This window comes from Gasterosteus aculeatus, chromosome 20 (assembly GCF_964276395.1).
Source record: "Gasterosteus aculeatus chromosome 20, fGasAcu3.hap1.1, whole genome shotgun sequence".
Taxonomy (NCBI): domain Eukaryota; kingdom Metazoa; phylum Chordata; class Actinopteri; order Perciformes; family Gasterosteidae; genus Gasterosteus; species Gasterosteus aculeatus.
This window is the reverse complement of record NC_135707.1, coordinates 5,323,528-5,350,908: the sequence shown is the minus strand read 5'-3', so window position 1 is coordinate 5,350,908 and position 27,381 is coordinate 5,323,528. Positions and strand designations below refer to the sequence as shown.

The 27,381-nt window shown below is 45.5% G+C and overlaps 2 protein-coding genes across 5 annotated transcripts; one reads left to right on the top strand and one right to left on the bottom strand.

Annotated features, from left to right (window-relative positions):
* The first annotated feature begins 1,878 nt into the window (after positions 1 to 1,878).
* vwde (von Willebrand factor D and EGF domains) lies at positions 1,879 to 22,195 on the top strand. 4 transcript variants are annotated; one of them, XM_078094632.1, is made up of 31 exons: positions 1,879 to 2,113; positions 4,208 to 4,398; positions 5,539 to 5,770; positions 6,411 to 6,479; positions 7,366 to 7,592; positions 8,890 to 8,979; positions 9,077 to 9,224; positions 9,310 to 9,524; positions 9,745 to 9,818; positions 9,967 to 10,240; positions 10,370 to 10,566; positions 10,789 to 11,588; positions 11,677 to 11,813; positions 12,002 to 12,166; positions 12,542 to 12,646; positions 13,018 to 13,132; positions 13,929 to 14,185; positions 15,715 to 15,934; positions 16,506 to 16,643; positions 16,817 to 17,005; positions 17,431 to 17,823; positions 17,905 to 18,000; positions 18,078 to 18,173; positions 18,272 to 18,367; positions 18,693 to 18,788; positions 18,966 to 19,061; positions 19,766 to 19,861; positions 19,947 to 20,042; positions 20,775 to 20,870; positions 20,990 to 21,087; positions 21,489 to 22,195. In XM_078094632.1, the coding sequence occupies exons 1-31, from the start codon at positions 2,038 to 2,040 to the stop codon at positions 21,501 to 21,503; spliced, it is 5,193 nt and encodes a 1,730-aa protein (XP_077950758.1). In that variant the 5' UTR covers positions 1,879 to 2,037; the 3' UTR covers positions 21,504 to 22,195. The 4 variants fall into 4 exon arrangements, 3 of the variants coding, with proteins under 3 accessions (XP_077950758.1, XP_077950757.1, XP_077950760.1); XR_013453623.1 differs by having other exon boundaries at positions 1,908 to 2,113; positions 17,915 to 18,000; XM_078094631.1 differs by having other exon boundaries at positions 1,908 to 2,113; positions 16,832 to 17,005.
* seraf (Schwann cell-specific EGF-like repeat autocrine factor) lies at positions 22,182 to 27,330 on the bottom strand. The gene is made up of 5 exons (XM_040164409.2): positions 24,839 to 27,330; positions 24,386 to 24,481; positions 23,653 to 23,757; positions 22,905 to 23,000; positions 22,182 to 22,471 (listed from the first exon to the last, which is right to left on the bottom strand). Exons 1-5 carry the CDS (start codon positions 25,050 to 25,052, stop codon positions 22,359 to 22,361), a joined length of 624 nt encoding a protein of 207 aa, XP_040020343.2. The 5' UTR covers positions 25,053 to 27,330; the 3' UTR covers positions 22,182 to 22,358.
* Positions 27,331 to 27,381: the final 51 nt, after the last annotated feature.

The window sequence follows — 27,381 nt, the reverse complement described above, 5'->3', positions numbered from 1 at the left end:
TCTTAGTGGGTACATGAGTTGTGCGATCGTTTTGTGTCAGTGGTGGAGGACAAGGTGAGTCTGCATTTCCTGCGTCACTAAGCCAATATCACATTTCCCAGGGGCCACTGCAGTGGCACCATTTTACCCACGTCTGAGTATAATGAGAGAGCCCCCCCCCCCCAGAATGAGCTCATGCAGCATTTATCCCCATTTATTGCCGCTGTTGTTTTGCTCCTAGCGACTCATTTATGTCATGAACTCTTCATACGATCTCTCAAAGCTAATGTTTTCCATGTTTTGCAGGCCGGTTGAGAGCTAAAAGCATACAGAAAGAAAGTTTTATTTTATTTTATATTTTTACTTGATGGCTATTCCAGGAGATTTACGAGGGAGGGGTTGTATCGCTCATTCGACCTGCACAGCCTCTCCCTGCAGGAATCACTGTGCCGGACGGTTCATTTGTTGTAAATCACACGATATCGTCTTAATGAAACTTCACAGTTTACAAAAATAGTCATCGATGACTATTTTTCTTAAAATCATGATCATGCTGAGAGTTTGCATGAAAAACAGCAAATCAATAGCAAAATCAATCAATCTTGAAGCAGCTCTTAAAATGTTTCCTGATTTCTTTGGTTTTATTTAGTTGTGAACCGTATAACTTTTAGTTTAGGACTAAACTGAAGACATCTTTACTTGTCATTATTTTCAGCTATGCATGAATTATTAATAAAAGTATAGTTGTTGAATCTGGATTCCTGTATGGAGTCCCATACTTGACTTTATGCTGTCGAATAAATCTTCAATTTAACATCCCTGAATGAACCGGCCACTGCAACAAAGAAAACGCTTTTCCACAATGCGTACAAAATGTACATTTGTTCACAGTACAAATTGAGCCATTGCTTCCTGTGTTTCTTATTTGCTCTCCCGTAGCGATATCTGTCTCAAGTGTTTGACAGAGTCATGGGCTCCGGCTCTATTAAAGCGTGAGAATGGAAAGCAGCCGTTTGGAAAGGACCCATCCAAAGCTCCACTCCTCACTCTCTGTGAGAAACGTAACATGTGGGCCAGCTGTTTTAGTGGTTTGGAGGCTTGACTTATAAAACATAACTAGCTGGTCACTTGTGAGCTTTCATGAATGGACCATCAGTCCATTCACATCGTAGTGTTGAAGCTGTAACGTTTGAAGGGGATGCAGACAACTGACGCCTGCAAAGCCATTTAGGTTTGTGTTGCTTTACCTTCGTTCATCTCTTTTGTTTAAAAAATGAGGAATATAAAATGTAAGCTTTGCACTTAATTAAAATGTAAATACACCTTTCACCAAACATTGTGTTCCTGAACGTCAAAGACATTATTACCTCATGTACAATGTGATTTTTACAGTGAATAAGGATCTAAAGAACCTTTTGTTATTGACAATGTGACCTTTATTTTTATGTTTAATGGTAAATCCCCCCTTTGCTTTATTTAAGCTTACAGACATTGTCCATCAGATAATTGATGGGACTTTTTTCAGCAGATATTTGATCATGAAGTCCTCCTTCTGAGAAATTAAAAGTGAAAATAATGTTTTAGTATTATTCTTCTTTTACACATGTGAGTAATTGAATACTTTTTAGATGTACTTCAGCAATGTGAAACCATCTTAAGATACATGTGGTAGTTGCATAGTACTGCATCACATCATACAAATAAGTAAGTCAAAAAACTAATGAGTAGCTGTTGTATTTAGTTCGCAGTAGAAGTACAACCTCCAGAAAGCATGAAAGTAAAACATGTACTTATGTACTTTATTTTTAGTGCATAAGTACACTACTCATTTCCGGTGTCAGTGTTTTCTGAGGTTTCTGAGGATCTTTGTGGTGTCCGTGGGGAGGGGGCGTGTGCGTGTGGGGGGGCGTCAGTCCGCGAGACCCTCCGCACTTCCTCCCGCTCCACTCGGGCTTCGGGTCGGCTGAGAAGGAAGCGACGGGCGGAGAGGACAGAGGACGGAGAGGACAGAGAGGATAGAGAGGACAGAGGACGGAAAGGAACTTTTCGGGATCAACGATGAGACTCGAGGCCGTTTTTAAACTCGTCGCGTGCGTCGTGCTTTTCCCCGCTGACGTCATGCGCGCTCAAACAGGTAAGCTCACTGATCCATCACGGACTGTTGTTCTGCAGCTTGTTAGACTAAACAAATCTTTTGTTTTTTTAAAAAGAAGAAAACATTGTGATTAAAAACTAATATTTAAGAGCTCAGAGTCCTCCTGTAGGTTTGTTGTCCCTCTGCCAAAAAGAAGCTGGCAGCGTCTCATCCATCATGTTGCTGACATACTTCCAGGTCTCATGGGGCAGATTCCTGCTGCCATGGGGGCTTTTTTTCCCTTTCTTCACCCGACATGGGGGTTGGACCGTTGGAGGTTTTGAGACTTGAAGGACGTCTCTCGCTGGCTTTGACAGCTTTCACTTGACCTCTGTGGTCAGGGGGACGTCTTGGTTTATAGGACAGGAGGGGGGGGGTCCTCATCTTTGCCCCCGCTTTGGTGGCCTATATGCTTTTGCCATCATGTTCAGGCTTCTATTGTCCCGTACTTTAAACCTCCAGCCTCCCTCTGAATTTCCAGTTTTCCAGAGAACAGGCTGGTGTTTCCTCCTTGAAAAGCCTCAAAGTCTCTGGCTTTGCTTCTTTAACCAGCCTTAAATAATCAGAAGAAAGCAACGTTTACGTTCACATGATGCCTTTCCATATTTTTCCGTCGTTATTTGAACCCAACCACACAGAAGAGGAACACACTCAGCATCTGATTCTTCTGGTTCCCTCCATTGAAACCCTCCATCCGAAGGTCTAATTGACGTCCTCGGTTTGAAAGATGTTCCAGTTTTATTTTATTGTCCCCTCTAACGATCCTTGAACCCTTAAACAGCGTGTTTAAGGGCCCCTCCTTTGACCTTTGACCTTTCTTTTCTCCGTAGCAGGTTTAGGGCTCCTTTCCACTCCAGCGAGGTCTGAACATAAAGAGGCCGTCTTTCGTTTAGACAGTTCTGTGCGTGTAAAATACACTGAGGATACATGTATGTAGTATGTTACAGCTCCAGCTGTCACATCCTGCTAGAGAAAACCCCATAAATAATAATTCCCTTCACTTAACACTTGACCTCTCTGGTCGGGGCAGAAAACGTGGCTGAAGCTTTCTGCACAGGAGCCAGCTGCTATCTCCACGGTTACGCATTACATCTTTTTCTTCTGCTCTCACTTTTATGGCGTTTACACTTATGTGGTCATGTTTCAACTGGTCACACACTTCTGGAAAAGCTTTTATCTTCTTCTTATCTTTGTCCGTCCCCGTCTTTGTTTTTTTGCGACCAAAAGTGACGCGGGAGGGTGTAACTAAGGGCAACCGAATGCCAAACAAGACATTTTACAGGCGTTTACAGGACTGGGGCCATAAACTCATGTTTACTATGTTTACTGGGGTTTCAAGGTAAAAGTAGAGTTGTTGTCCCACAGACCATACGATCAGGTGAAGCTGTGACAGGAATCCCTACTCTGTTTCCTCGCCCTCGTTCCCTTTGTTTACATCACTGTCCCCAACATGGAGGCACAATAAACACCTGAGGACAGGCCCCCAAATGTTAACAGAGGCTGTGGTTATAGGGAGGGTGGCTGAATGATTGAATAACTGTCAATAACCTGCAGGGCTCCTTTAAATCTGTAAAAAAAACCACTCTTTATTTAAGGTTTTTTAAAGGCTTTTAATCAACACGTTGATTGCTGATATTTTTTTAAGTTAAAAGTATGTGACATCGTCAGTTTAATTTTTCCCAGAAAACTCACCTGAGTCAGGTGAATCACCTCTACTTGATTCAGACGATGGTTTAAGTATATACCGTATATATTTGGGTATAGGATGTCATGTTTTTATTGCTGATATGTTAACTGGCTTTTTAATTTAATATTTAACTTAATATTTTGTAGTGTGTCTATAGCTAGCTGCCTTACGTTCAGCTCTACTTGTACACATCTATTTTATCTTAAAAAAAAGAAGATATCCAGTAACTGTATTCACATCCTCAGTGATAAAAATCAAACTCTCCATGACCTTTTTAGCTTTGAAATTGAAATTTGAGTAGTTTATGTTGAAAATCGTCCAGCTGAACGGAGGCCGTCCACAGTTCACTGTTTGTCAGTCCGTGTGTTCCATCATTGGTACTGTCGTCTCTCCGGCTGGACCTGCAGAGCCCCCCGCGGAGTGTGCGCCTGGCGGCCACTCCATCCTCCGGGACCCCTACCGCAGCACCACCTTCAGCTCCAGCTGGCTGCAGCAGTCGGCCCTGCAGGACTTCATCTGCGACCACTCCCTCGCTCCGGGCTGGTACCAGTTCCAGATCTTTGACAAGCCGGCCAGCATGCCCACCCGCTGTGTGGAGGTAAATGACCGGCACACCGTCTGTGTTACTCTTAATACGCTCCATAATAGAAATCTGCTTACCATTTAACTGAAATGGTTAAACATCAATGGCTACATAAAACCTTTGAAGAATGACTTGGAAGAAATACAATTTGTAATAAACTGTGCAGCCTCATTAATGAATTAAATTAAATCCGCTCCTCAGTCGCAGCAAAGATGTGCTCATTCTTCTAACAAAGAGCATTTAGGTTGCACCGCTTTTCCTATTCAGTGATTTGGGAATTTCTGTTTTTAAAACTGAATTTGCTGAATTCTGCAACAAGTCTCCAAAATCCGGTCAGAGGTCAGTCCACCTGACCCTGCATTTCAATTTGATCACGCCAATCACTGTCGAACCCTTTTCAGAAGCATCTGGTGAGGATTTGTTGCTCTATTATAAATGTTAGATATTTTTTAATCGTAATATCTGTGGACGTTTACGTAAAACGTGTGTGTGTGTGTGTGTGTGTGTGTGTGAGAGTACATATTTATGAAGGAGAGTGCATGAGGAGAGCAGAAATGGGCCTCATTTCTCGAGGACGTCTTGCTGTGTGGAGCCTGCCGGATCCCTCTGAAGTGTAACCCTCCCGCCCCCTCTTCCTTCCCAGGGCATCGCTGCTCTGTGTAACACAATAACGTGATGTTTATATCGTAACGATGGCGCGTACCTTTATGGATTCACCAAACCAGGAAGAACGAGCTGTGACAACGAGCGTTAAAGTCAACGTGAGGACGTTTTAGCCCGGCGATGAAACCGTCTCCATGTGATACCGTTGGCTCTTTACGGCCTTCATCGTTAAACAAGTTCATCATTAAGGAGACGGTTGAGTTCTGATCCGGTTATTGTTAATAACTGTCAGAATGGACTCTCGTAAACACCACTGCCAAAATCAAATCAAACAGAAAGATTGTTGATACACGAGCTGAAAGTGATTGCGCACGTCGGCCCCCATCTTCAAAGGCAAGAGGCAATTAATGCTCATTGTTTCTTCGTTTTTTTCATACGTATTTCCGATCAGGCGCTGAGAAAAAAAAAAGCGTGAAACCAGCCTTAGTCGAGCCAAAGAACCGGAGTGAAATGGTGTTTCCCTGTCGTTCTTCTCCCCCTGCAAACCTCCAGGTGAACCACTGCGGGACTCAGGCGCCTGTCTGGCTGTCCCTGGGGGACGGCGAGTCTCTGCCGGGGCCCCTGGAGGTGAGGCAGCTGACGGCCTGCGCCGCCTGGCAGCTCTTCGCGGGCCTCAGCAAAGAATGCTGCATGTTCCGCATCCCGGTCACCGTGCGCAACTGTGGAGACTTCTATGTGTACCTGCTGCAGCCCACGCAGGGATGCATGGGATACTGCGCTCAGGGTGGGTCGGGAACAAAAGAGATCCGTTTTTGTAATAATCCTCACGTCAACGAATGCGTCAGGCAAATGGAAAAAGTCAGAGAGGCAGCTGTTTTCTAAATGACGTGCAAATGGAAAATTCAACTAGTTTTCCAAGGCTACTACTTTTGCATCAAAATAATTCAACCCTCTGTGACTATAATGCTTCACACATTCATACAGCAGAATACGGCATGAAAAATGCATCGCACTTCTTGACAGAGTTATTAAGTATTAAGCTTTATAGCAGACCCAATTACCATCGTTTGACTTCTGAGCGTTAAATGATATGGCAGCTAAAAGCGCTGTTGCCATAGCTACCTTCAGTTTAATATACAATCTGCACTGATTAAGAAACGGAACGTGTTTCTAGTGCTCTCAGCTCTCAAATACAAATGGCTCAAATCTGCTTGTTGATGTTTCGCTGTCACGAGAACATACCGTAGTACTCAGACTGAGGTGTAAACGTGCCAAAATTTCCCCCACCTAATCACATTTCGGGAAAAATACTTAGTGAATAAGTGTGAATGCTTAGTGAATAAAAAAGTGTCACTGCATTGCAAGCCGATCACAAGATCACATGACATTTGCTTGTTATGTTGCTCTCCTGTTTCTCCTAACAGAGATGGCGGACGCGTCGCCCGCGGCGTCGCCGGGATGCGGCCCCGATGGGGCCGATGGGACGTGTAAAAGTGAGGACCCCGCTGCCGTGTTCATAGCTTACGCCTGTCTGCCCGCGTCAGGTCAAACACCGCGACAATCGGGGAGGTCAGGGAGTTGCCATGTGGTCAGGAATGCATCCTCTTAATGAGGCGAGCATGTGTGCCCCCCCCCCCCCACACACACACACACTACCGGTGTCCGCTTGGCCGGAAAGGGGCCGGGAGGTTTAACTAGGGAAAGAGGAAATATCTCTGAAGAACATCTTTGAATAATAGAATTCAGGTTGCTGTGCTTTGGAAGTGGAGGCCGTACTGAACACGCATTACTTCATGTTCCTCAGTGTAAGCTGGGTTCCTCTGCATACACATTGCTGCATTTCTCAGTCATGACAAAGTTCATTTAAAATAAAGTTGTATTACTTTGACAGAGTGAGGCCAAAAATACATGAACACCTCAACTAAGTCGACAAAGTAAACCCTTACGTTCTAATTGAGCATCTCCTTCCAATACAATGAGCTTTGATATGTTGCTGTAAAAGCCTCCTCCCTCCCTGGAAGAACTCGCTACATGCTTGATATCTGAACCTGAATGGCGTTGAGTCTGGCTCTTTCTGGACAAAGGACCACTGTCATGTGAGGGTAGAGGGCCTTTCACAAACTGATACCACAAAGACGTCCATTAATTCAAATTAAGAGGGCCTGCTTGAAGTGCAAAAAACAGCTCCAGATCAAAAGTACGGTGTATGGAGACCAGGTGTATTTTCAAACGAAATATTAAAGAAAGCATACTTTCATTTCTGCCCTTTAATAAAGGCTCAAAAACAGCTGTATTGGGATGATAACTTATTGGATAATTAACTGCACAAATATCCTCGTGTTGGCTCCCGCTAATAGAGCCACTCCTTCTTCTCGGCAGAGCGGCCTCCCCCTCCGTCTGCGCCGGTGATTGTCCCGGAGGTGACGGGAGACTCCGTCCACCTGAAGTGCATCTTCGGCAGCAGCTCCAACGGCTCCCTGGGTTACGTGGTAGCCTGGTCCCGCCTCTCACTGGAGGGCAGGAAGGAGGACCTCAAACAGGAGACCACCATCAGGACCTCCGCCTACATCGAACTGGACGGCTTCAACCTCCGTCTGGGGGACAAGGTGGGATGCATTTTTCCCTTTTCTCTTGCTGATCTGCAGAGATAATTCTTTCAAATAAAATAAAAACACAAGTTGGTATATTTTTCAGCATCCTATTCATTTTTGTTGACGGTATTTCATTTCTAACAGTCTGAATTTATTTGCATTGGGTTGAATGGTTACTCTCATCCCAGGATTTTAGTTATGAGATGAGGGAAGTTAGACCGGAATAGAAATACCTTGGAGTAATTTACACCTATAGCCATGATCGTAATTAAAATAAATGGATGAACCAAAAGAAAACATTCTCAAATTTGAAAGATGTTAGACAGGTTGGAGAAAATGATATAATAATAAATAGCAATAGCTACCTCGGGATACAAACATCTGGAAAGAAAAAGGAAGAGAATAGTTTTCCCTCTTGTAAGAGTTTTTTCATTTTTTGGGGAGTTTTTCCTGTGCCGATGGTGGGTTTTGGGGCAGAGGATGTTGTATGTGTACAGACTGTAAAGCCCTCTGAGGCAAATTTGTAATTTGCGATTATGGGCTATACAAAATAAAATGACTTGACTTGACTTTTCTTTCTTTCTTTCCATCATTCAAGGAAATAAGACTGACTCCGTAAATCAAAGATTTTGTGACTGAAGCTATTATTGAAACCTGTCAACATGCCGTTTTGTTTTACTGCCGGCGAGTCGCTGAGTGACCAGACCTTAACTATAAAACCTTTTGTGCAGCCAGGATTTGTTTTCCTTTTATTTGCTGTGGAGTTCCTTCTGTTCCTTCTCTCAATTTCACTCCCCCCTCCCCTCTCTCTTTATTTAGCTGAAAAAATGTCAAGGTCTGAAAAGAAGAAAAATAATGGAAGGAAAAGAAATCCCAAAAATATTAGGTCAAAAAGGGCCAGGAATAAAAAAGTCTTGAAGACATTTTCCAGTAAGAAATTGTTATTTAAAAGTCTAAAAATATTTGGTCTAAAAATGTCATGACAAAAAAGTTTTAAAAAATGTATATATAAATAAGTGTAAACATGTCAAGAAAAAAAATCAAATTTGAAAAAATCAATCAATCAATCAAAAATATTTGGTTGAAAAATGACATGGTAAAATAAGTAAAAAATATAATAGGTATAAAAATATCATGAAATAAAAATAAAAAAGTGTAAAAATGGAAAAAAATATCAGTTTGAAAATTGTCATGAAACAAAAATAATATTTGATCATAATTTGCCATTGAATAAGAGCCAATATATATTAGCTGAAAAAAGTCAATATATATAATTTTTTATTTAAACTCTCCTCTCTCTCCCCTTCCTCAGATTTACTGCTCCAGCTCCAGTTTCCTCCTGGACTCGCCCAATGTCCGTGGTGCTTCGGTGCAAAGTCAGGAGTTCTTTGCTGGGATTATGGTACATCATAGTATCTGGATGTTTTATATATATATTCATGTATGGTGTCTCTCAATGTATGTATATGTATCTGTGTGTGTGTGTGTGTTTTGTGTAGCTAAGACCAGAGAAGAGCAGTGTTTCTGAGGATGGGAGGCTGTATGAGCTGCTGGTTGAGAGCACAGTGCCTGTCCCGTGTCCGCAGGAGTCGTCCTCGTCCACAGAGCGGTGCACTTTGTCTCTGCAGCTCAGCACAAGCAGCACAGGTGAGCGCTTGCTGCTCCGTCGTCAACATCTGTGTGCAGTTCACAAATGTATCTACAGTTGCCTGGCTCCTCCGTCATGTCACAGACGAGGGCTCGTTGGGCGCCGATGTGTCTTTGTCCTCCTGCGTGGTGGAGCTGTCCCGGGGCCCCTGCAGGAATGGGGTCTGCAGCCGGGCTCTGATCCACTTCAGCCCCGTCACCGACTTTGTCAAAGATGGCAACAGGACGACGCAGATCTCCGTCAAATCCATCGTCACGCAGAACTCTCTCTGGAACGGATACTCCCCAAAACCAGTTGAGGTAAACTGGTAACATTTTATTCAATTATTTTCAAAGCAGGACACGGCAAATGTTGAACCCTCCTCACTGACTCATCAAGGGTTATGATGCTTAGTCTGCACGTTTTTTGGGGGCGACTTTGTGAACTCATGAAAATAAGACAAAAGAGGCAGAAGTGGGTTACTTTAATTAAAGCACATGAATGTTCTTCACTACAATTTAAATAGGAATGTCATTCCAGATAACCGTGAAGGATGTCCCCTCCGCCTACTGCTACTCCTTCACTGATCCTCACATCATCACATTTGATGGCAGGTACTTGTTTGGTTAAATAGGAAACATACTTTACGCGTATCAGAAAATGTGCTATACTTAGATTAAATTATTAAGGGATTTGTAACATAGTTTTGTGTGACAATACGAAGGCGGAACGGCGTCTGTGAATACGTCTCTTTATGTTCAGGCACTACGACAACTACCAAGTAGGCACCTTTGTCCTTTACAAGAGCACCGCAAGGCCGTTCGAGGTCCACGTCCGTCAGTGGGAGTGCGGCAGCGTCGTGCACGCCGCCTCGTGCGCGTGCGGCTTTGCGGCGAGGGACGGCGGCGATGTCGTGGCTTTCGACATGTGCAACGGCGAGATGGGTGAGACCCGACCTCGCCTGTCCGTGAGGCACAGAGACCTGAGCAAGAGCGGCGTCCGCATCACCGAGTCCTACCAGGGACGCAAAGTCACGGTGAGCGGGGAGCCCTGTGCGGCTTACGTACCCTTCATGATAAATAATCTCTATGCACACGAAATGTGACCTGTGGAATGTAGCCGGATGCTCTCTGCCTTCATGCCGTCGTCCTCGCCCGCCGGGCAGATGGCCTTCTCGTCGGGGGCGTTCGTCCGCGCCGACGTGTCGGACTGGGGAATGAGTCTGACGCTGAGGGCCCCCGGCTCGGACCGGGGCCACACCGAGGGCCTCTGCGGGACCTTCGACGGGCGGTTGGACAACGAGCTCCACACAGCAGGGGGCGCCACAGTGGAGCACCTGCCCACTTTTATTTCTGAATGGAGGTGAGTGGGCGTTTTTCATAGGAGGTCTTTAGTATCCTTTTTTTCTTGTATACACAAAAGCGCCAAGGCTGGATTGCCAACCAGGCGCCATGACCTTGAAACCAGATCCCAGGGCCCACAAAGGACCACCATGTGATTTTTTTGGGGGGCCCCTGTCAGGCCATGCAAAGACCCCACCCCTATCTAATCCTGGTTTCTCCTTACTGCCATCTCCCCTGTAAGGCTCCCCCCGGGCGGCAGCCTGTTCGACACCAAGCCGTCCCACCTGAGCGCGCTGAGCCCCCGCCAGCACTGCGACTGTCGGGCCGGGCCCCGCCTCTCCTCGCCCAGAGGCCGCTCCTCTCAACCCGTCACCTCCTCCTCCGACTCAACCTGCTCACCTCACGGCAACGTGCGCCTCCCCAGCGTCATCCCCGCCCTGGACGTCACGGCGGAGTACATCGGCTCGGTGGAGCTGCTCAAGGGCGAAAGACAGCCGCTGCCTCCGGGTCGCTCCGGAGGGGGCGGAGGTGATGGAGCTGGCAGCCAGCGCCGGACCCAGCGGTACGTTTCGGACTCCACGCACCAGAGCCTCAGCCAGTCCGACCTGGAGGCCTTCACCTACTTTTTCCCGGAGGACCACGAAGCAGCGGCTCCACCCGACGCCTTCCCCAAGTGGCCCACACCTTCCGGCCTGACGGAGCGGCGGGCCGGCACCCAGTGCCGACGGGCCGTGGCGGGCTCGGGCGTAGCATTGGGCTGCCGGAGCCTCTTGGACCAGTCGATAATCTCCCGCGCGGAGGCCATGTGCGTCGCCGACCTGCGGCTGAAGGACGAGCAGTCGTGGCTGAACGCCGCCGTGCCGCTGCTGGAAAACGAGTGCGAGAGGAGGCTGACGGAGGAGAGGGGCGGAGGGACGGAGTACCAGGACGTTCTGGCTGTCCTCAGGTGTCCCGACCTGTGCAACGGCAACGGCCAGTGCTCGGAGCGGGGCTGCGTCTGCTTCCCGGGATTCGGGTCTTATGACTGCGGCGTGCTTTCTGGTAACACACTGAAGCCGGCGCTTGTTGCTGCCATGTCGGTTGTGAATCCTAATTGTAAAAGGCTGATTTTGCTGTTGACGTTGTGAAGACCAGATCCCAGAGATAACTGAGCTGGAGAAGGAGGGTCTGTGCGACGTGCGGCAGGGAGACTGCTCCCCTCTCCGGGTCCACGGCCAAGGCTTCAAGGACTCCTACGAGCTCAAGTGTGAGTTTGTCAAAGAAAAGGTATACGTGCTTTGCGCTTCTTCTTCTTCTGTGTGCGTTCTTGGCTTGTCACCTGATTTTGAAATGAACATGATGTTTGTGTATGTATGTGACCTTAAATTAAGTAAACATTGTTTACTTAATTCATTGTCATTTGGATTGGTCTCTCTCTCTCTCCCTCTCTTTCTCTCTTTTTACCCGTTTGCCAGTTTGAGGACGGGGCCTGGCTTCTGGACGAGCCGCGGTTCGTCCCGGCCGTCTTCCTGGACGTGACGGCTCTGGAGTGCCGGCTCCCCCCTGACGACAGCCGGACTCCCGCAGGCCCGCAGCCGGAGACGGAGACGGACAGACCGCTGGCTCGCTGGCAGATCAAAGTTAGTCACGTCTGCTCTTCCGCTGTAAAGAAATATCCATCCCAAGCCGGTAGTATGGGCCTCTTACTCTGGTTTATCTCACCGAGCTCTTATTTCTACTTTCTTTCCGCTGTGGTCACCGTCGGCCCTTCTTGACAATTCTACTATTATTTTGCAGGTTTTTATTTCACTATCTCAAAAACTCCCCATGTGAGATCACACAGTGAACCTGCACTTGCAGTAATGAGACGCAGACAGATGTGAATGTTTACTGGTGTTTGGACGCCGCTTCGGTTGAGAACATTTTTCAATGAGGAGGACCAGCATGTCGTTCAAATGCTCAGTTGGACGCCTTTTCCCAGCGATCCACGGTAATCAAGCTTCTGCTGACGGCAGGTTTCCAATGACGGCTACAGCTTCAGTAACGCCAAGATACTGACTCTCTACGATGGAGCCTGCCAGATCTGCAGCCTCCACACTCCAGTCCTCTGCACCCTGAGGGTGAGACGGCTGTCTTCACAGTGATATTTCATTTAAGACAGGGAACCAAACGTAGCAGCAACTCCAGGCTTTTTCCTTCGTCCTCTAACTGTCTTAACTTCTGTCAGTAACTTCTGTGTCAGTTTGTCCAGAACACGGTTAAAAATACAATGAATAAGTGAATAAGTTATAAATGAGATAAGATTAAACGGTAAAGAAATTAATCATATTTTCACTGCATTTTTTTTCTGTTGCTTTATTTTATTTGTATTTATATTTTTATACAACACATATTTTCAGCTCAGTCTTAAAGGGAAAAAGCCAAAGCCAACATATATCAACGATCAACACTGAACGTGATTGTTTTGTTATTTATGGTCTTTGTTTCCCAGGAAAGAACCTGCAGCATTGACGGCCTGTGCTACAGCGAGGGCGAGTCCAGTCCCAGCAGCGCCTGCCTCGCATGTCGCCCAGACTCGTCCAAACACACGTGGTCCATAGCGGAGAGTACGTACATGTTTAATGTCATCAGCCTGGACGGCTATGTCCAGGCTGTCATCAGCCTGGACATAGCCGTCCAGGCTACATTGTACTATGTGAGATTTAAAAAGAAAAGCTTGGTAGAATGAAGCGGTTCAAGGCTTTTTGTAACGATTGTCAACATTCCAATTCGAACGCGCAGTCTAGTATTTTGGAGCATTTTAATTTTAATGCTGACGTTGATATTTTAGTGTTTAAAAACAGCAATTAAGTATTAATGTATAATGCATTCTTTAAATTGGTTTCAACCAATACGTGCACTGACCGTGGGTATGTCACATGTGGAAAATTACCATTGAAAACAGCAAATAACGTAAATTATTGACACTTTGAAATCAGATGATCAGAACACAGAAAATATGCACATCACATTGTCTCTCTCATGTTATTACCAGTAAACTCTCCACTGGTCCCTTTTAAATAAATGCAATATGATAGTATCAACAAAAAATACCATAATGATGAGAAAAATAAGGCTAACAAAATAAAGAGCAAAAAGAAGAGCTTTAATGAAAGTATGGTAGCAGAAAAGCTACGTTATAAACAATATATTCATTTTTAGTCTGTGATATAATGTATTTGTTTGCTTTGACTCTACTTTAATTCACGAGCCGATGTAGACACATTATTGATTAGCTTAAATCAGAAGATAGTCCTGTCAGAAGAATTCTTATCTTTTATGTTTGAGTGTAAGACAAATTGGGCCTGCAGAGGGAGAACCGTCTCACCCACAGTCTCCCACCTCCTCCCTGTTTCCCCTCAGAGAACAAGCCTCCACAGCTCCAGTCGTTGCCGCTTCGCCTGCAGTCCTTCCAGGGAGAGAGTTTCGTCTACCAGCTACAGGCCCGGGACCCCGAGGGCTCAGTGGTGCTCTTCACCCTGGAGTCGGGTCCCGAGGGCGCGTCTCTGTCTCCGGCCGGCCTGTTGGCGTGGAAGACCTCAGCTGAAGCTACGGACGCTCCCACCTTCCGCTTCACGGTGACGGACAGCTGTGGAGCTGAAACCAGAGCCTCCGTACAGGTAACCTCAGCACAGGTAACCTCGCACAGGAAACCTCAGCACAGGTAACCTCGCACAGGAAACCTCAGCACAGGAAACCTCAGCACAGGAAACCTCAGCACAGGTAACCTCAGCACAGGTAACCTTGCACAGGTAACCTTGCACAGGAAACCTCAGCACAGGTAACCTCAGCACAGGTAACCTCGCACAGGAAACCTCAGCACAGGAAACCTCAGCACAGGAAACCTCAGCACAGGTAACCTTGCACAGGAAACCTCAGCACAGGAAACCTCAGCACAGGAAACCTCAGCACAGGTAACCTCAGCACAGGTAACCTCAGCACAGGTAACCTCAGCACAGGTAACCTCCGTACAGGAAACCTCAGCACAGGTAACCTCAGCACAGGTAACCTTGCACAGGAAACCTCAGCACAGGTAACCTCAGCACAAGTAACCTCAGCACAGGTAACCTCAGCACAGGTAACCTCAGCACAGGAAACCTCAGCACAGGTAACCTCAGCACAGGTAACCTCCGTACAGGAAACCTCAGCACAGGTAACCTCAGCACAGGTAACCTCACACAGGAAACCTCAGCACAGGTAACCTCAGCACAGGTAACCTCGCACAGGTAACCTCGCACAGGAAACCTCAGCACAGGTAACCTCAGCACAGGTAACCTCAGCACAGGTAACCTCCGTACAGGTAACCTCGCACAGGTAACCTCAGCACAGGTAACCTCGCACAGGTAACCTTGCATAGCTAACCTCCGTACAAGTAACCTCAGCACAGGTAACCTCAAACAGGTAACCTCGCACAGGTAACCTCCGTACAGGTAACCTCGCACAGGTAACCTCACACAGGTAACCTCAGCACAGGTAACCTCGCACAGGTAACCTCAGCACAGGTAACCTCGCACAGGTAACCTCAAACAGGTAACCTCCGTACAGGTAACCTCTGTACAGGTAATGCACATGCTGTGAGCTGAATGCTCCTTGCTTCACAGATTCTCGCCCACTAAGTAAACAATAAACAGCAAGTGTCAATAAAATAATAAATAAATACACTTCAAAGGTCTTTCCTCCTCTTTCCTCTAATCAATCATTCTTTAAATATAATTATCTTGGTAAATATTTCTCTAGATGTTTTGCCTTTTGTTTCATATTCACATGAACACATGTGTAAGTCATTTAAGATGAGTGAGGGGCCCACAGCCTTTGGATCTCAATGAATACAGAAGCTTGGCTTCTTCCCCCCACTAGAGGGCGCCCACGGTGTGAGGTTGTCTATGCAGTAATTCTGACCATGTTGTGTAAAATTAAATCACTTTAATTAGTTTTGTGTTGATGGATGTTTCCTGTGCACAGGAAATAAATGAGTTGCTTTCAGTTGCAAACAAAAATATCTCAGAAAACACAAATGTAAAACTGTATTTTTATGTATTTAATTGTGTATTTGATTCCTATTAATGCCACCACTACTTCCTTTCTTTGCATGTTTCGTGTTTTTTTTGCAGGTGTGATTATTCAGTTTCTTCCCCCCCCTCTTCCTCAGGTGTCAGTGCGCCCGTGTGAGTGTCTCAACGGAGCCACCTGTGTGACCAACGGCGACCTCCCCCGCGGCAGCGGAGAGCACCTGTGCGCGTGTCCGGATGGATTTAAAGGGGAGCGGTGCGAGGTGGACGTCGACGACTGCAAGCCCAACCCCTGCAGGCTGGGCCGCTGCATTGACGGACCCGACTCCTTCTCCTGTGTCTGCCCCGCTGGGATGACAGGTGGGCGGCGACGTGCCGAGGTGTTTCCTTCGGACCACCCAGAAGTAGAAGGCTCAGAAGACTCGGTAGATCTGAGTCTGCAGGGCCGCACTTTGAAGCGGGCGTCGAGGGATGTGTGAAGTTTTTTTTTATCTTACAACCTGCATCTTGTTTTTGAAGTTGAGGCGATCGCTTCATTAGTTTCCTTGCAAGTGCACAGAAAAATGAGACGCAAAGACGTGCCAGCTGGATGCTTCTGAACCGTTGAAGCAGCAATTATCAAGAATAACAAGATAGTGGCATGTAATCCCCAGATCTCTGCTACCTGTAACGATCACCTGTAACAACTCAACTAAGAAATTGGTTGAAGAAGAACTACATTTCCCTTTTTAGACCTCTTAATAACAAGCTAGAAGCCAAAAATGTAGTGTGAGCAATTCTTAAATCACGGTCACACTGCACTTTAGTTGAATCAAACGTATTGCCCCTTTCTTTTGCACCGAACAGAGTATATAACAAATGTGTCTAACACATCTTTCCCTGTTCATAGTTGTTTTTTTCAGCTAAGCGGCGTTATTCTGTGTGCTTTCAGGTCATACATGTAGAGAAGACATGGACGAGTGCGTCTCTCGGCCTTGTTTCCCCGGAGTGGGATGTAACAATACGTTTGGCTCCTTCGTCTGTGGAATCTGCCCTCAAGGATACAGAGGAGACGGGAAAATATGCACACGTAAGTGCTGGATAATTAATGATTAGATTTCAGCACTGTCCCTTTAAATAAGGGCGATCGAACGCTAATCAGCCGCAGCTCAAGGATAGGTATTCCTATTGATTTCTATTCCTATGGAATTGGCAAATTCCTGTTTGTTCCTTCCATCAATGTGGTCGACCCTCCGGTCAAAGTGATGACCTCTGCAGCTCGGGTACCGCAGGCTCCCCCGAGGCCCAGACCCTCGGGCGCGTCGCCTTGCTCCAGTCGACCGTGTCACCCGGGGGTCCATTGTTTTGAGAGCACGCACGTCTCGGCGGGCTTCGTCTGCGGACCGTGCCCCACTGGTCTCCATGGAAACGGGCGAACGTGCACAGCGACAGGTGAGAGGGAATATATACATACAGCATATATTTATATTGTATTATGTGACAATGGTTGTTTTAAATTTTACTTTTTTTAAATCTAAATTGAAATTTCAACAGGAGAAAATAGATATACATTCTCATTAAGTTATGTATTTTGTCATGTCTATCCAGTCATGGCAATAATATAATAATTGTCAGACTAATAATAATATTAGTAGGTTTATTTATACAACAAGTGCATGCCATGAATCCAGCTGAAAATGCTTTACCTGTATATTTATACATACTCCATTTAATTTTATAATAAAATTATCCCAAATGCTGTGTGAGTGGGCGGGTCCAAAACCTTCACTGCTTACTCTCTCTCTCTCGCTCTCTTTTAATGGTGAAATATATTTGTGTTCGTTAAGTCCTGTCCTCTAACTGCCCGTATTTTACAGTCGCCAGCGGCGCTGACGGTCATATTTTCATCACCAAATCAAGTTCCGGCAAAGAAACGACTCCCACTTCCCCTTCGTCCTCTCCGTCCTCTCCATCGTCTCCCAGACGACCCGCTGAGAGGCGCACCGGACCAGAGGCCGCCATCCCCAGTGCCGGGAGAGTTTTGTCAACTGGCGTCCCAGCGGAGGTGGAGCTGTACCCCGGCCTGACCCCCGGCCTGACCCCCGGCCTGACCCCCGACCTGCCCCCCTTGGGGGGCAAATGGGGGTCGTCACCGGCATGCGCCGACTCCCCCTGCTTCCCCGGCGCTCCCTGTGAGCCCACCATCACCGGCTCCTTCAGGTGTGGCCGCTGTCCGTACGGCTACACCGGGGACGGGGTCGCATGTAAAGGTGCATTACTGACGCATTGGAGTGGCATTTCCTCCTCACCGTGAGTGGATTTCTTGGCGTGAACTCCGGATTTGATTTCAGCTGTGTGCAGGTACCAGTGTGGGAGGAACATGGAGTGCACGCTGCCCAACACCTGCGCCTGCAAGGAGGGCTACACCGGCTACAGCTGCCACATTGGTGAGAGCGGAAACCATTTAGTCAGAGTTCTTACGTGTTTGTCATTGAGCAGAAGTACAGCTTTGTTTCAATTTCAGCCGTGTGCCGACCCGACTGCAAGAACCAGGGGAAGTGTGTGCAGCCCGGCGTGTGTGAATGTGCCGCAGGCTACGGGGGGCCCACCTGTGAGGAAGGTAAACCCCAGCTCATGTTCACATATATGTCTGACATGCCGCAGAATAATCCTATGACGTGGTACGATCCGGATCCCTGCGTTGTTTTTGTTTGTCAGCGAGCTGCGAGCCGCCCTGTCGACACGGAGGCACCTGTCTGGCCAGGAACCTGTGCACGTGTCCCTACGGCTACGTGGGACCCAGATGTGAAATCAGTGAGATCAACTTGAGCGCTTTGAGCGGGTGAAATGGTGTCTGATGTGTCCACCGTGCGTGTTTCAAGGGGCCGGTGTGGGAGGGTCGCCGGGGGATTTATTCGATTTTAGTTTTTAGACAAACGAGATATGTGATATGTGTATTTGCACCCTTCAGAATACCAGTAAGCCGATTTGTTTTCCTTCAAGTTTGACCTTCAGCTCATTTACTTTTTCAACTTTTCGTTCAAAGTTACCAAAATAATGGCGCTCATGGCCGCCTGGCTCACGTCTACACCAGCTTCAAAGTCATTTTCAAAATTCTCTGATCATGTGTCTGTTTCAGTGGTGTGTAACAGGCACTGTGAAAACGGAGGCAAGTGCGTTTCTCCGGATGTCTGCAAGTGCAAACCCGGCTGGTACGGACCAACGTGCAACTCAGGTACAACGCGACGCCCAAACCGCTCAGCGTGTAATATTTCACGCATCCGACCGGACAGTCAATCGTACGGCGTGCAGGCTTTTCTCTGCCGTAGGCTGTTGGGTTTGAAAAAGAAAGCTTGAGATGCAAAACATTGAAGGTGTGAGAATCTGAATACGGCCGCTTTGCCTCCTGCAGCCCTCTGCGACCCCGTCTGTCTGAATGGAGGAGCGTGCACGAAGCCCAACATCTGCGCCTGTCCCGGCGGCTTCTACGGCTCTCAGTGTCAGATCGGTAAAAAAAGGAATATTTATCACAGCGATACGTTTTATTCCATTGGTGGAATTGGATCTTTGAGGAGGTTCTTTTACACAACGAGACTTACTTTTATTGATAAATCTCAGAAGCACCAGGAAGGAGGATGAACCGATTTAGAATTTATTTATATTTATTTATATGTTTAAAGAGGTCATGACGACCTTTTTAACCCGTGGGCTGTAACTCAATAATTCATACGCTGACAAGGATAAAACGATCGGGTCGTGACATGTGCGACGGATCTGGATGTAAACTACAACGTGACAGGTCTGATATCACAAAGGTCCTGAGAGACATTGTGTTCCCTTCAACATTTATTCACTGTGAGGCACAAAACTGCAACTTTAGTCAGGGTTTCAATGGACTTTTATGGAGAGTGTTTCGGTGACAACAATGTTTTTATTCCTTTTGTTGGTTTTTATGTTTTTTTGCTGCAGGAAGGACATATTTTAAGAAGGATAATTGCAAGGGATTTCTGCACTTTTGATGCAAACTTTATTTTCACTGAAAACGTGCTGATTATCCATTGATCATATCACGTTTTTACCTCACCAACTGTAGGCCATTCGCAATGACAAAATAATCAAGAGGTTGGAGGATATGTCGGTGTTAGAGTCTCTGATTGACCTTCTTATGATCCCTCTGACATGTTTACGGTTTGGTTGTACTGTGTTCCTCAGCTGTGTGCAGTCCTCCTTGTAAGAACGGGGGTCAGTGCATGAGGAACAACGTGTGCTCGTGCCCTGAAGGCTACACGGGGAAAAGGTGCCAAAAGAGTGAGTACGATCACTTATCTGTGAGTGACACCTTGCGCGTCTCCAGATGTTAATCTATCTATCTGTATCATCCGATGTGTTCCAGGTGTGTGTGAGCCAATGTGCATGAACCGAGGCAAATGTGTGGGACCTCACACGTGCTCCTGTGCGTCCGGATGGAGAGGGAAGAGGTGCAACATACGTGAGTGACCGTGTTTTATTCACAGGCGGCAAATACATCACAGGCGATGTAGCGATCGTGCAGCGGTGTCGTGTACTCGCTCGGCATTTGTTAACATTTCTTGGGGGTCTCGTTAGGGTTTGAGAGGAAGGGGTTAACACACTTTACGGGACGGGGAAATCATCTCATTTTCCACAAATGTTGAAATCGGAAATGTTAGTTAATAGGGTAGCAGCAAAAAAATATGCTTAAACCACAGGAAGACGTTACTAAAAACCAACATCCATACTCCACTCTATTTGCCATAATACACACGATACTTTCTTTCAATTCCTTTTGCCTTCATGTCAAAACCGCAAAAACAGCTAAACATACTCTGAAATGGTCTTGTGTCCCACCATAAAACAGGAAATACATCAAATGAAAGAGGCTTCCAGTTCAGAGGATTATTGGCTCGTGGGCGCTTAGAAATCCTCACTGGCTGTGATTTAGACGCGTAGACGATTTGTCTTCAACTTTTATTCAAACATTACCAGTTAATTGTTGCACCTGTGAGGCCCCCTTACTAAACCCTTTTGAGAGGAAAGCATTTGACTGGTGGAGCTCGGAGTGGGTCACTTTGTAAAGACTTATCGTCCAGGTCTCGTCACTGTACTGAGGTCGTGACAGGGATGCATTGTGGGTAGATTTGTTCATAGAATCCGGCTGCTGCAGCCTGTATTCAAGCCTCCATCTCTGCTCTTCTCCCTGCAGCCGTCTGCCTGCAGAAGTGTAAAAACGGCGGTGAGTGTTTGGGGCCGAACACCTGTCACTGTCCCTCCGGCTGGGGGGGTCTCCAATGTCAAACCCGTGAGTTCATTCATAATAACACAACGCGGGGGGGGAGGAAGAAACAGATCAGTGCATTTTCTCCTTTTGGTTCATGTAATCACAGGTGTTAACTCCTGTCATATCGATTCCTCCCCCAGCGGTGTGCAAACAGCGGTGCCTGAACGGAGGGAGGTGCGTCCTCCCCGACTACTGCCACTGCCGGAGAGGCTACAACGGCCTCACCTGCGCACTGAAGGTCAGCGCCGTGTTCCCACTTCTAACCCGCTTCTCATCGAGAAAATGACGTTACCCCTCCATGTCTTTACACAACAAACAGCTTTCAGCTGCTACATGATGTTCAATGTTAAATAGCATTCTTCCACGTATACATTTATTTTGATGAAAGATATATGAAAGAAATATGATTATTAGTCCTCTAGGATTGTGGAAATAGCTTCAGAGCCGCGCTGAGTGATGTTAAATGACCTCCTGTGTTTTATAATACGTCTTTGGAGGGAAGGACGCTCAGCTGCGCGACTCCAATGTGACGCTAAAACACGAGGTGCACTGACTTCTGTTCAGGCATCAAAAAAGATGATCGAAATATTGAAAAATGTGAAATGTAATTGGGATGAAGTTATGTTTGCACCTTTACAGGCGTTGCAAGCGTGATGGGGAAGAAATGAGAGGACGGGTCGGCAGAAGCTACGAAATGCACGAAGCAGGAAGAGAGCATTGTGAGTTGTTGGGTGTGTGCGTGTTGGTTGATGTGTGTGGCTTTGTGAACATTTGAAGGCTAACAGAGGGACTTGATGTATGTATACTTGTCTGTGCCGGTATATCACTACCTCAAGGCTCACTGTTACACACATCTGGTGAATGCATCAGCAGAGGCTTTTGACAGATGTGTGAGTGTTACTGCACACTAGTATGTAAAATAAGTAAAGTGACAAATCTGTTCTGTTGCAGTGGTGATTTATTTGCCAGCTGCAGGTTATTTATTACCAGCAAGCTTTTAGTTTTAGTTTTTTCACCATTAAGCCAAATTAAAGCCTTTTTACAGAACTGATGCACGCTGTTGTTCACTTGTGAGAAAATAAATGCAAGGATACTATATAAGTTAAGGCTAATTTTGATGGTACACATCATTAACTTCCCACAGATTAAATACAATGTCATACGCTGCAATTAACATTGTAATTGAGTTTTTTGCTTTTATTAATATATGTTTTGATTGTTAAAGTAATGATCCCGTTTGTTATATCTAGCGTTTTGTTTTATATAAAAAAAGAACTGACACCAGATGACACTGTTGTATAAGTTACATTTGAAAGAATAAAGAAAATGTCCTTTGATAATTAATGCAATTCACTTTTATTCATTTCATGGCACAAATTACAGTACGTGTTTGCACAACCAAATGAGAACGTTACACAGGTTCAAGGTTTCTTTAAAAAGAAATACATAAGAAATGTCCTCATCAGTATGAAGTCCCTGATTGGGCCTCATTGACCTTTGACCCCAGCCCTAGTGGGACTTCTTCCTCTCCTCACAGCGAGGGCCAGAGAAAGGGGGGCGACAGCGGCATTTGTCTGGAGAGATGCACTTCCCTCCATTCAGGCAGGACTGAGCGCACACAGCTATAGACAATATGAAAACAAACCAAAGATAACAAAGACAGAATTAATAAATTGTTAAAGCTAAAGTGAAAGAAATAAATGACTGATGAGCTTGTGAATCTGAACACAAATCCAGAAACTGGTGAGAAGCGTTTCCACGTCTCACACATCTGGAAAAACACGGAAAACTTTGCCTCAGCAGAAACATCTGAGATATATATATATATATATATATATATATATTTCATTCTCAGCTGTTTGGCAGATTGGTCTATTGGCATCTTCTCTTTAAGATGTAGACAGTTTACAGGGAGCGTGTGAAAGCACAACCCAAACGGAACAGGAGCAAAACCTCGGACAAGCTAAGCCAAATACTGAAAAAGGAATCATGCTTAGAAACGTGCACTTGATGCATGCGGAAGCTGTTGGTCTCTGGTACCGGTCTGAAACTCACCAGTGTGGCAGGCGCCACCCAGCCATCCCTCCGGACAGCTGCAGATTCCTGGAGCCACGCAGATCCCCCCGTTCCTACAGCCTTGGGGACAGATCGCTGCCAGGAGGACAAACCACGGAAAAGACATTCTTAGCATCCCAGAGAACAAATCTGAGCTTCAGCTTTTACATAAATCAAATGTACTGGAGGCGGAAACATGCTTTGGATGCAGGAATTACATTAGCGGAATGGTTAAGTGCCAATTAGCTTGGCTTATCTTAGCGTGAAGACCGGAATAAAGGGGAAACACCTATTTTACATCTTGTTTGTGTAATCTGTTTAAAAACGGAGGCATTAAAACAATGAACTGTGGTCAGGCCAGCTGTTTTATTTGTCATGCTAAGCTAACAGGCTGCAAGCTGTAGCTCAGTATTAGGCCTACAGTGGAATCGGTCTTCTTATTTAACTCTGCAAGAGAGCGAGTAAACACATTTGAGCTGGGGTTTTTTTTTGCTTCTCCAATTTACCAACAGTTATCTCATTTAATACAATTCCGAGAAATCTGTAAAGTCCAATTTACTGCCAAGAGCCGCCATTCACAAGCAGTCAATTGAAAGGCCATTGATAAACCCCTAAATTGGATGAATTGCTGATAAAATGTTTTGGCAGGCGGGCTGCTGGTCAGCGGCTCCCAGCGTAGAGACCGGCTCCATTTGGGGATTTTGACATTTGGTGTTAAAAGACTGATTAGAAACAGCCATGAACCGACCCTCCTGGCATTTGGAGCCGGCCCAGCTGGAGGGGCAGATGCACTTGGCCGCTCCGTTGACAGCGATGCATTCTCCTCCGTTCCAGCATCCCCCGTCACACGTCACTGCCAAAGGACACACACGGACCACGCGGTTTTACACGTACATACATGACATGGACACGATTTCTAATCAATAGGGGAAAAAAACATGGTTTATTTATTTAACCGCCAGTTGAATATATTCTTTAAATAGTTTCTTTTTGCTTTTGACCCCTTTAAAATTCAAAATGTCTATTCCTACTTAGAGAGTACTGAGGACGCCTGGTCACTAGTTGCCTACCAGCGGTTTCTTTTACTTATGGGAGCTTGATTAGTTTAATTCTCCAGTAATTGACTAGAAATCTGGGAGAATTAAAGAAATACTGGTTAATAAACATGATTTGTGTCTTTTTTGGGGAGTCATGAAATGTATCTGTAAAAAAAAATACAGGCTCTAAATGCTCGTTATTTACATTATGCCCCTGGAAAATATAATATAACCAACTTTAAAAAGCTTAGTGAACAACTGCTGAAGTTCTGTTACTGGGGGGACAAATGGAGCTGCTCTAGTTTTCGACTGGAGGTCAGAAGGAATCTGGTGTGTGTCTGATGAAAGGGACAGCTGTGTGTCGAAATGTACCGATATGCATTAAGACGGATTTCCTTACTGACTTTCAGATTCTGCCGAACCACGCAAGAAACCAGGCCTTACCTTTGTGACAGTATCTGCCTCCAAATCCCGGAGGACATCTGCACTTTCCAGGGCGAAGGCATGCTCCTCCGTTCTTACATTTGGGATAACAGTTGGCTGTATTTTACATTCATGCAAGAACACACAACATTTTGAAATTACTCTTGATGGAGAGGTTATATCTTTGATAACTGCAAACGTAGGAAGGGAAAGAAGAGGAGTTGAGCGTAATGTTTTAAACATTAAAAATGTGTTTATTTATGCATCTTTGGTGCATTTGCATATTACATTCCACTTAATTATGACTCAAGGCAGTCATTGTATTATGCCCAAATATGAACAAGCTCTAATTTATCTACAGGGTGCAACATACTAGAGCCTATTGTACATTTCTTACTGACGTCTGGAAAACAAACGTGTGTTTATACAGCAAACGCAACGGAAGAAGAAGAGAAACAAGGTGTGTAACATCACCATACTGGCAGGTCTCTCCCTCGTAGCCCTTGGAGCAGAAGCATGTGCCGTTGCGGATGCAGATGCCTCCGTGGTCGCACTGCGGGTCGCACTTCGCCTTCGGGTCAAACACGAAGCCGACCGCGACTCCCCGCGGTGCGTCCGCGCGCCCGGCGGAGCACAAGGCGACGAAGGCGGCCAACAGCACGGCCGACGCGAGGCCCACGACGCCCATGTTGTTTGTAAGGGAGAGAGAGAGAGACCGAGAGAGGGGAAAGCAGCAGACGGGCGGTTCGGTCCACGGAGATGGAGGAGAAAGTAGCGGGACTTCGTTCCCCGCCTCCGAAGGCCGTTGATCAACGCAGGGAGCCGCGCAGGGGCGGGGCGAGGAGGAGACCGGGGCCGGCGGACTTGGACGACTTTGGATGGGTGGTGAGTTTTAGAATGAGGCCGCCACACGCGCAAAAGTAGTGGGTGGGTGGAAATATATACCTATATATATATACAGTATATACATTGTATCTATATACACATTAGTCGCTACGCTAGAGAGAACTTTCCACTTTTTTTCTCGAAGTTGAAAGGTAACGTTGGCTTTTTAGCTAAGTTAGCCGACGTTAGCTAAGCTACATTACCCTTAACGTGACGTCATTAGAGAATCGTTCGTTGAGTTCAGATCTGGTTTAAAAGGCCACGTAAATGTTTTTTTAAAGGGTTTTGTAATTGTATCTTAGGTAATATGCATTTTAATCTCACGTGATTCGATTCAAAACATTAAGCAGAAGTCGTTGTTCTGACAAAGTAATGTTTAATGCGTTTGTCCAAAAATAAATCCATCTTAACAATTTCAGTTTAAGCTTGAATTAGTTAAACAGTAAAAAAAAAAGGACAATGCAGCTGAGCAAGGATAGGTAAACACAATAAAATATTTTGTAATACAACCAGATTCATTTTAACTTTAAGAGTTATTAAAGATACCAAATAGACAGAAAAACTTTGTATTTGTTTACAGGGAAACATTGGAGTGAAATACACCTATTGTATACAGACAGATTATTTATTATTATTTTTGAAAGTAGTATCAATATTCTGGTCGAAGTGGTTATAGTACGAGATGTAGATGTTACGTGCATTTAGTTTTGCAGGGTCAGTTTAGCCCATAATGAAAAATTCTTTCCCTTACATCAAGCATTGCAGATAGGATATTTATTTTATCCAGGTTTTGCGGTATCCATCCCCGAAGATATCTGCTGTCTACATAGCCTACAACAGATGGGCAAAATTAAACTTTGCAACATGCTGTTTTGTGCTCCTGCTGTTATCTGCCTGTACTGGACATTCCCCAGCACTACGGTTCAGTGGAGCCAAGTAGGTTATTATATTCAGACAGCAACACTTACGTGTGTTCATGGAGGAGACATGTGGGAAAGTCATTTCCTTTTACTTGGCAGGGTGAAGTGCCGGGTCCACATGCATGTATGGGTCAGGGGGGAGGTCTGCTTTAATGGAAATAACACAACCAGCTCAATATCCGATGTTGTGGCGCTGTGACTCACAGGAAAGCAGATTTCCATATGAAAATATGTGCTCTTGCTCGTAAAAATCCCATTTAAAGCCGGGAGCCTTCGTAACCTACGATGATAGTTGATACAACATTCTGTATGTGAACTTCCAGTTTTCAAAGGAACCAGGAAGTATTCTTGGCAGAAAGACAGAGCAGAAAGAGCTCGGCCTGAGATTCAATTAGTAGCTTTAAAAAAGGGACAAGACCAAAATGACTAAAGGATTGAGCAGCCCTCAATAAAACAATGGTAGACATCATTTGAGCTATTGATTGATTATTGAAAATATGCACAGCTGTAGTAGATGTAGTGGAAAGCAGGGAAAGTGTGAAAACCATGTGAATATCGAAAAAGAGAACAAATGCATGTCAAGAAGACATGAGGAAATAACAATAGAAATGCAGAATCATGGCCAAGTGCGATGTTTCTAATCAAAGCAAATCTGTTATTATTATATCTGCCAATATATTGTTTAATATTAAAAATAATATCATGTTGGTCAGGAATCTCTTAAAGACATGCTGAAGCAGAATATGTTGCAGTAAACCTTGACAGTAAAAGATAAAAGCTAATGCCAATAGATCGTACATTGGCGCACTGACGGACGGTGCTCACTGCTTGTGTATGTCGGCCTCATGCATCCCAGTATGCATCCCAGTCTAAACCAGTGAGGAAATGAGCTGATGTTTGCAACAGACGCCTGTGCTCCTGGCTCCACTGCAGAGTTTAAAAGCCGGACCAGATTAAGACATTCACATGCAAAAGTTTTTTTTGTTTTTGCCATACAAGGCAAAATTTGATATTAATGCTGCCAAATAATTTGATTTAAATATTAATTTGTCCTATATTTCACTTGAATTGGTTTGAATTTTCTAGTGTAAATATCTGCTGTTTTTTGTATTCGATCATCCAGCAACCATCACTGTTTTTTTGTTTTTTTAAATATTTTACTTCATTTAGCATGATGGAAAGTACTGAATTTAACATCACTGAAACCTGAGG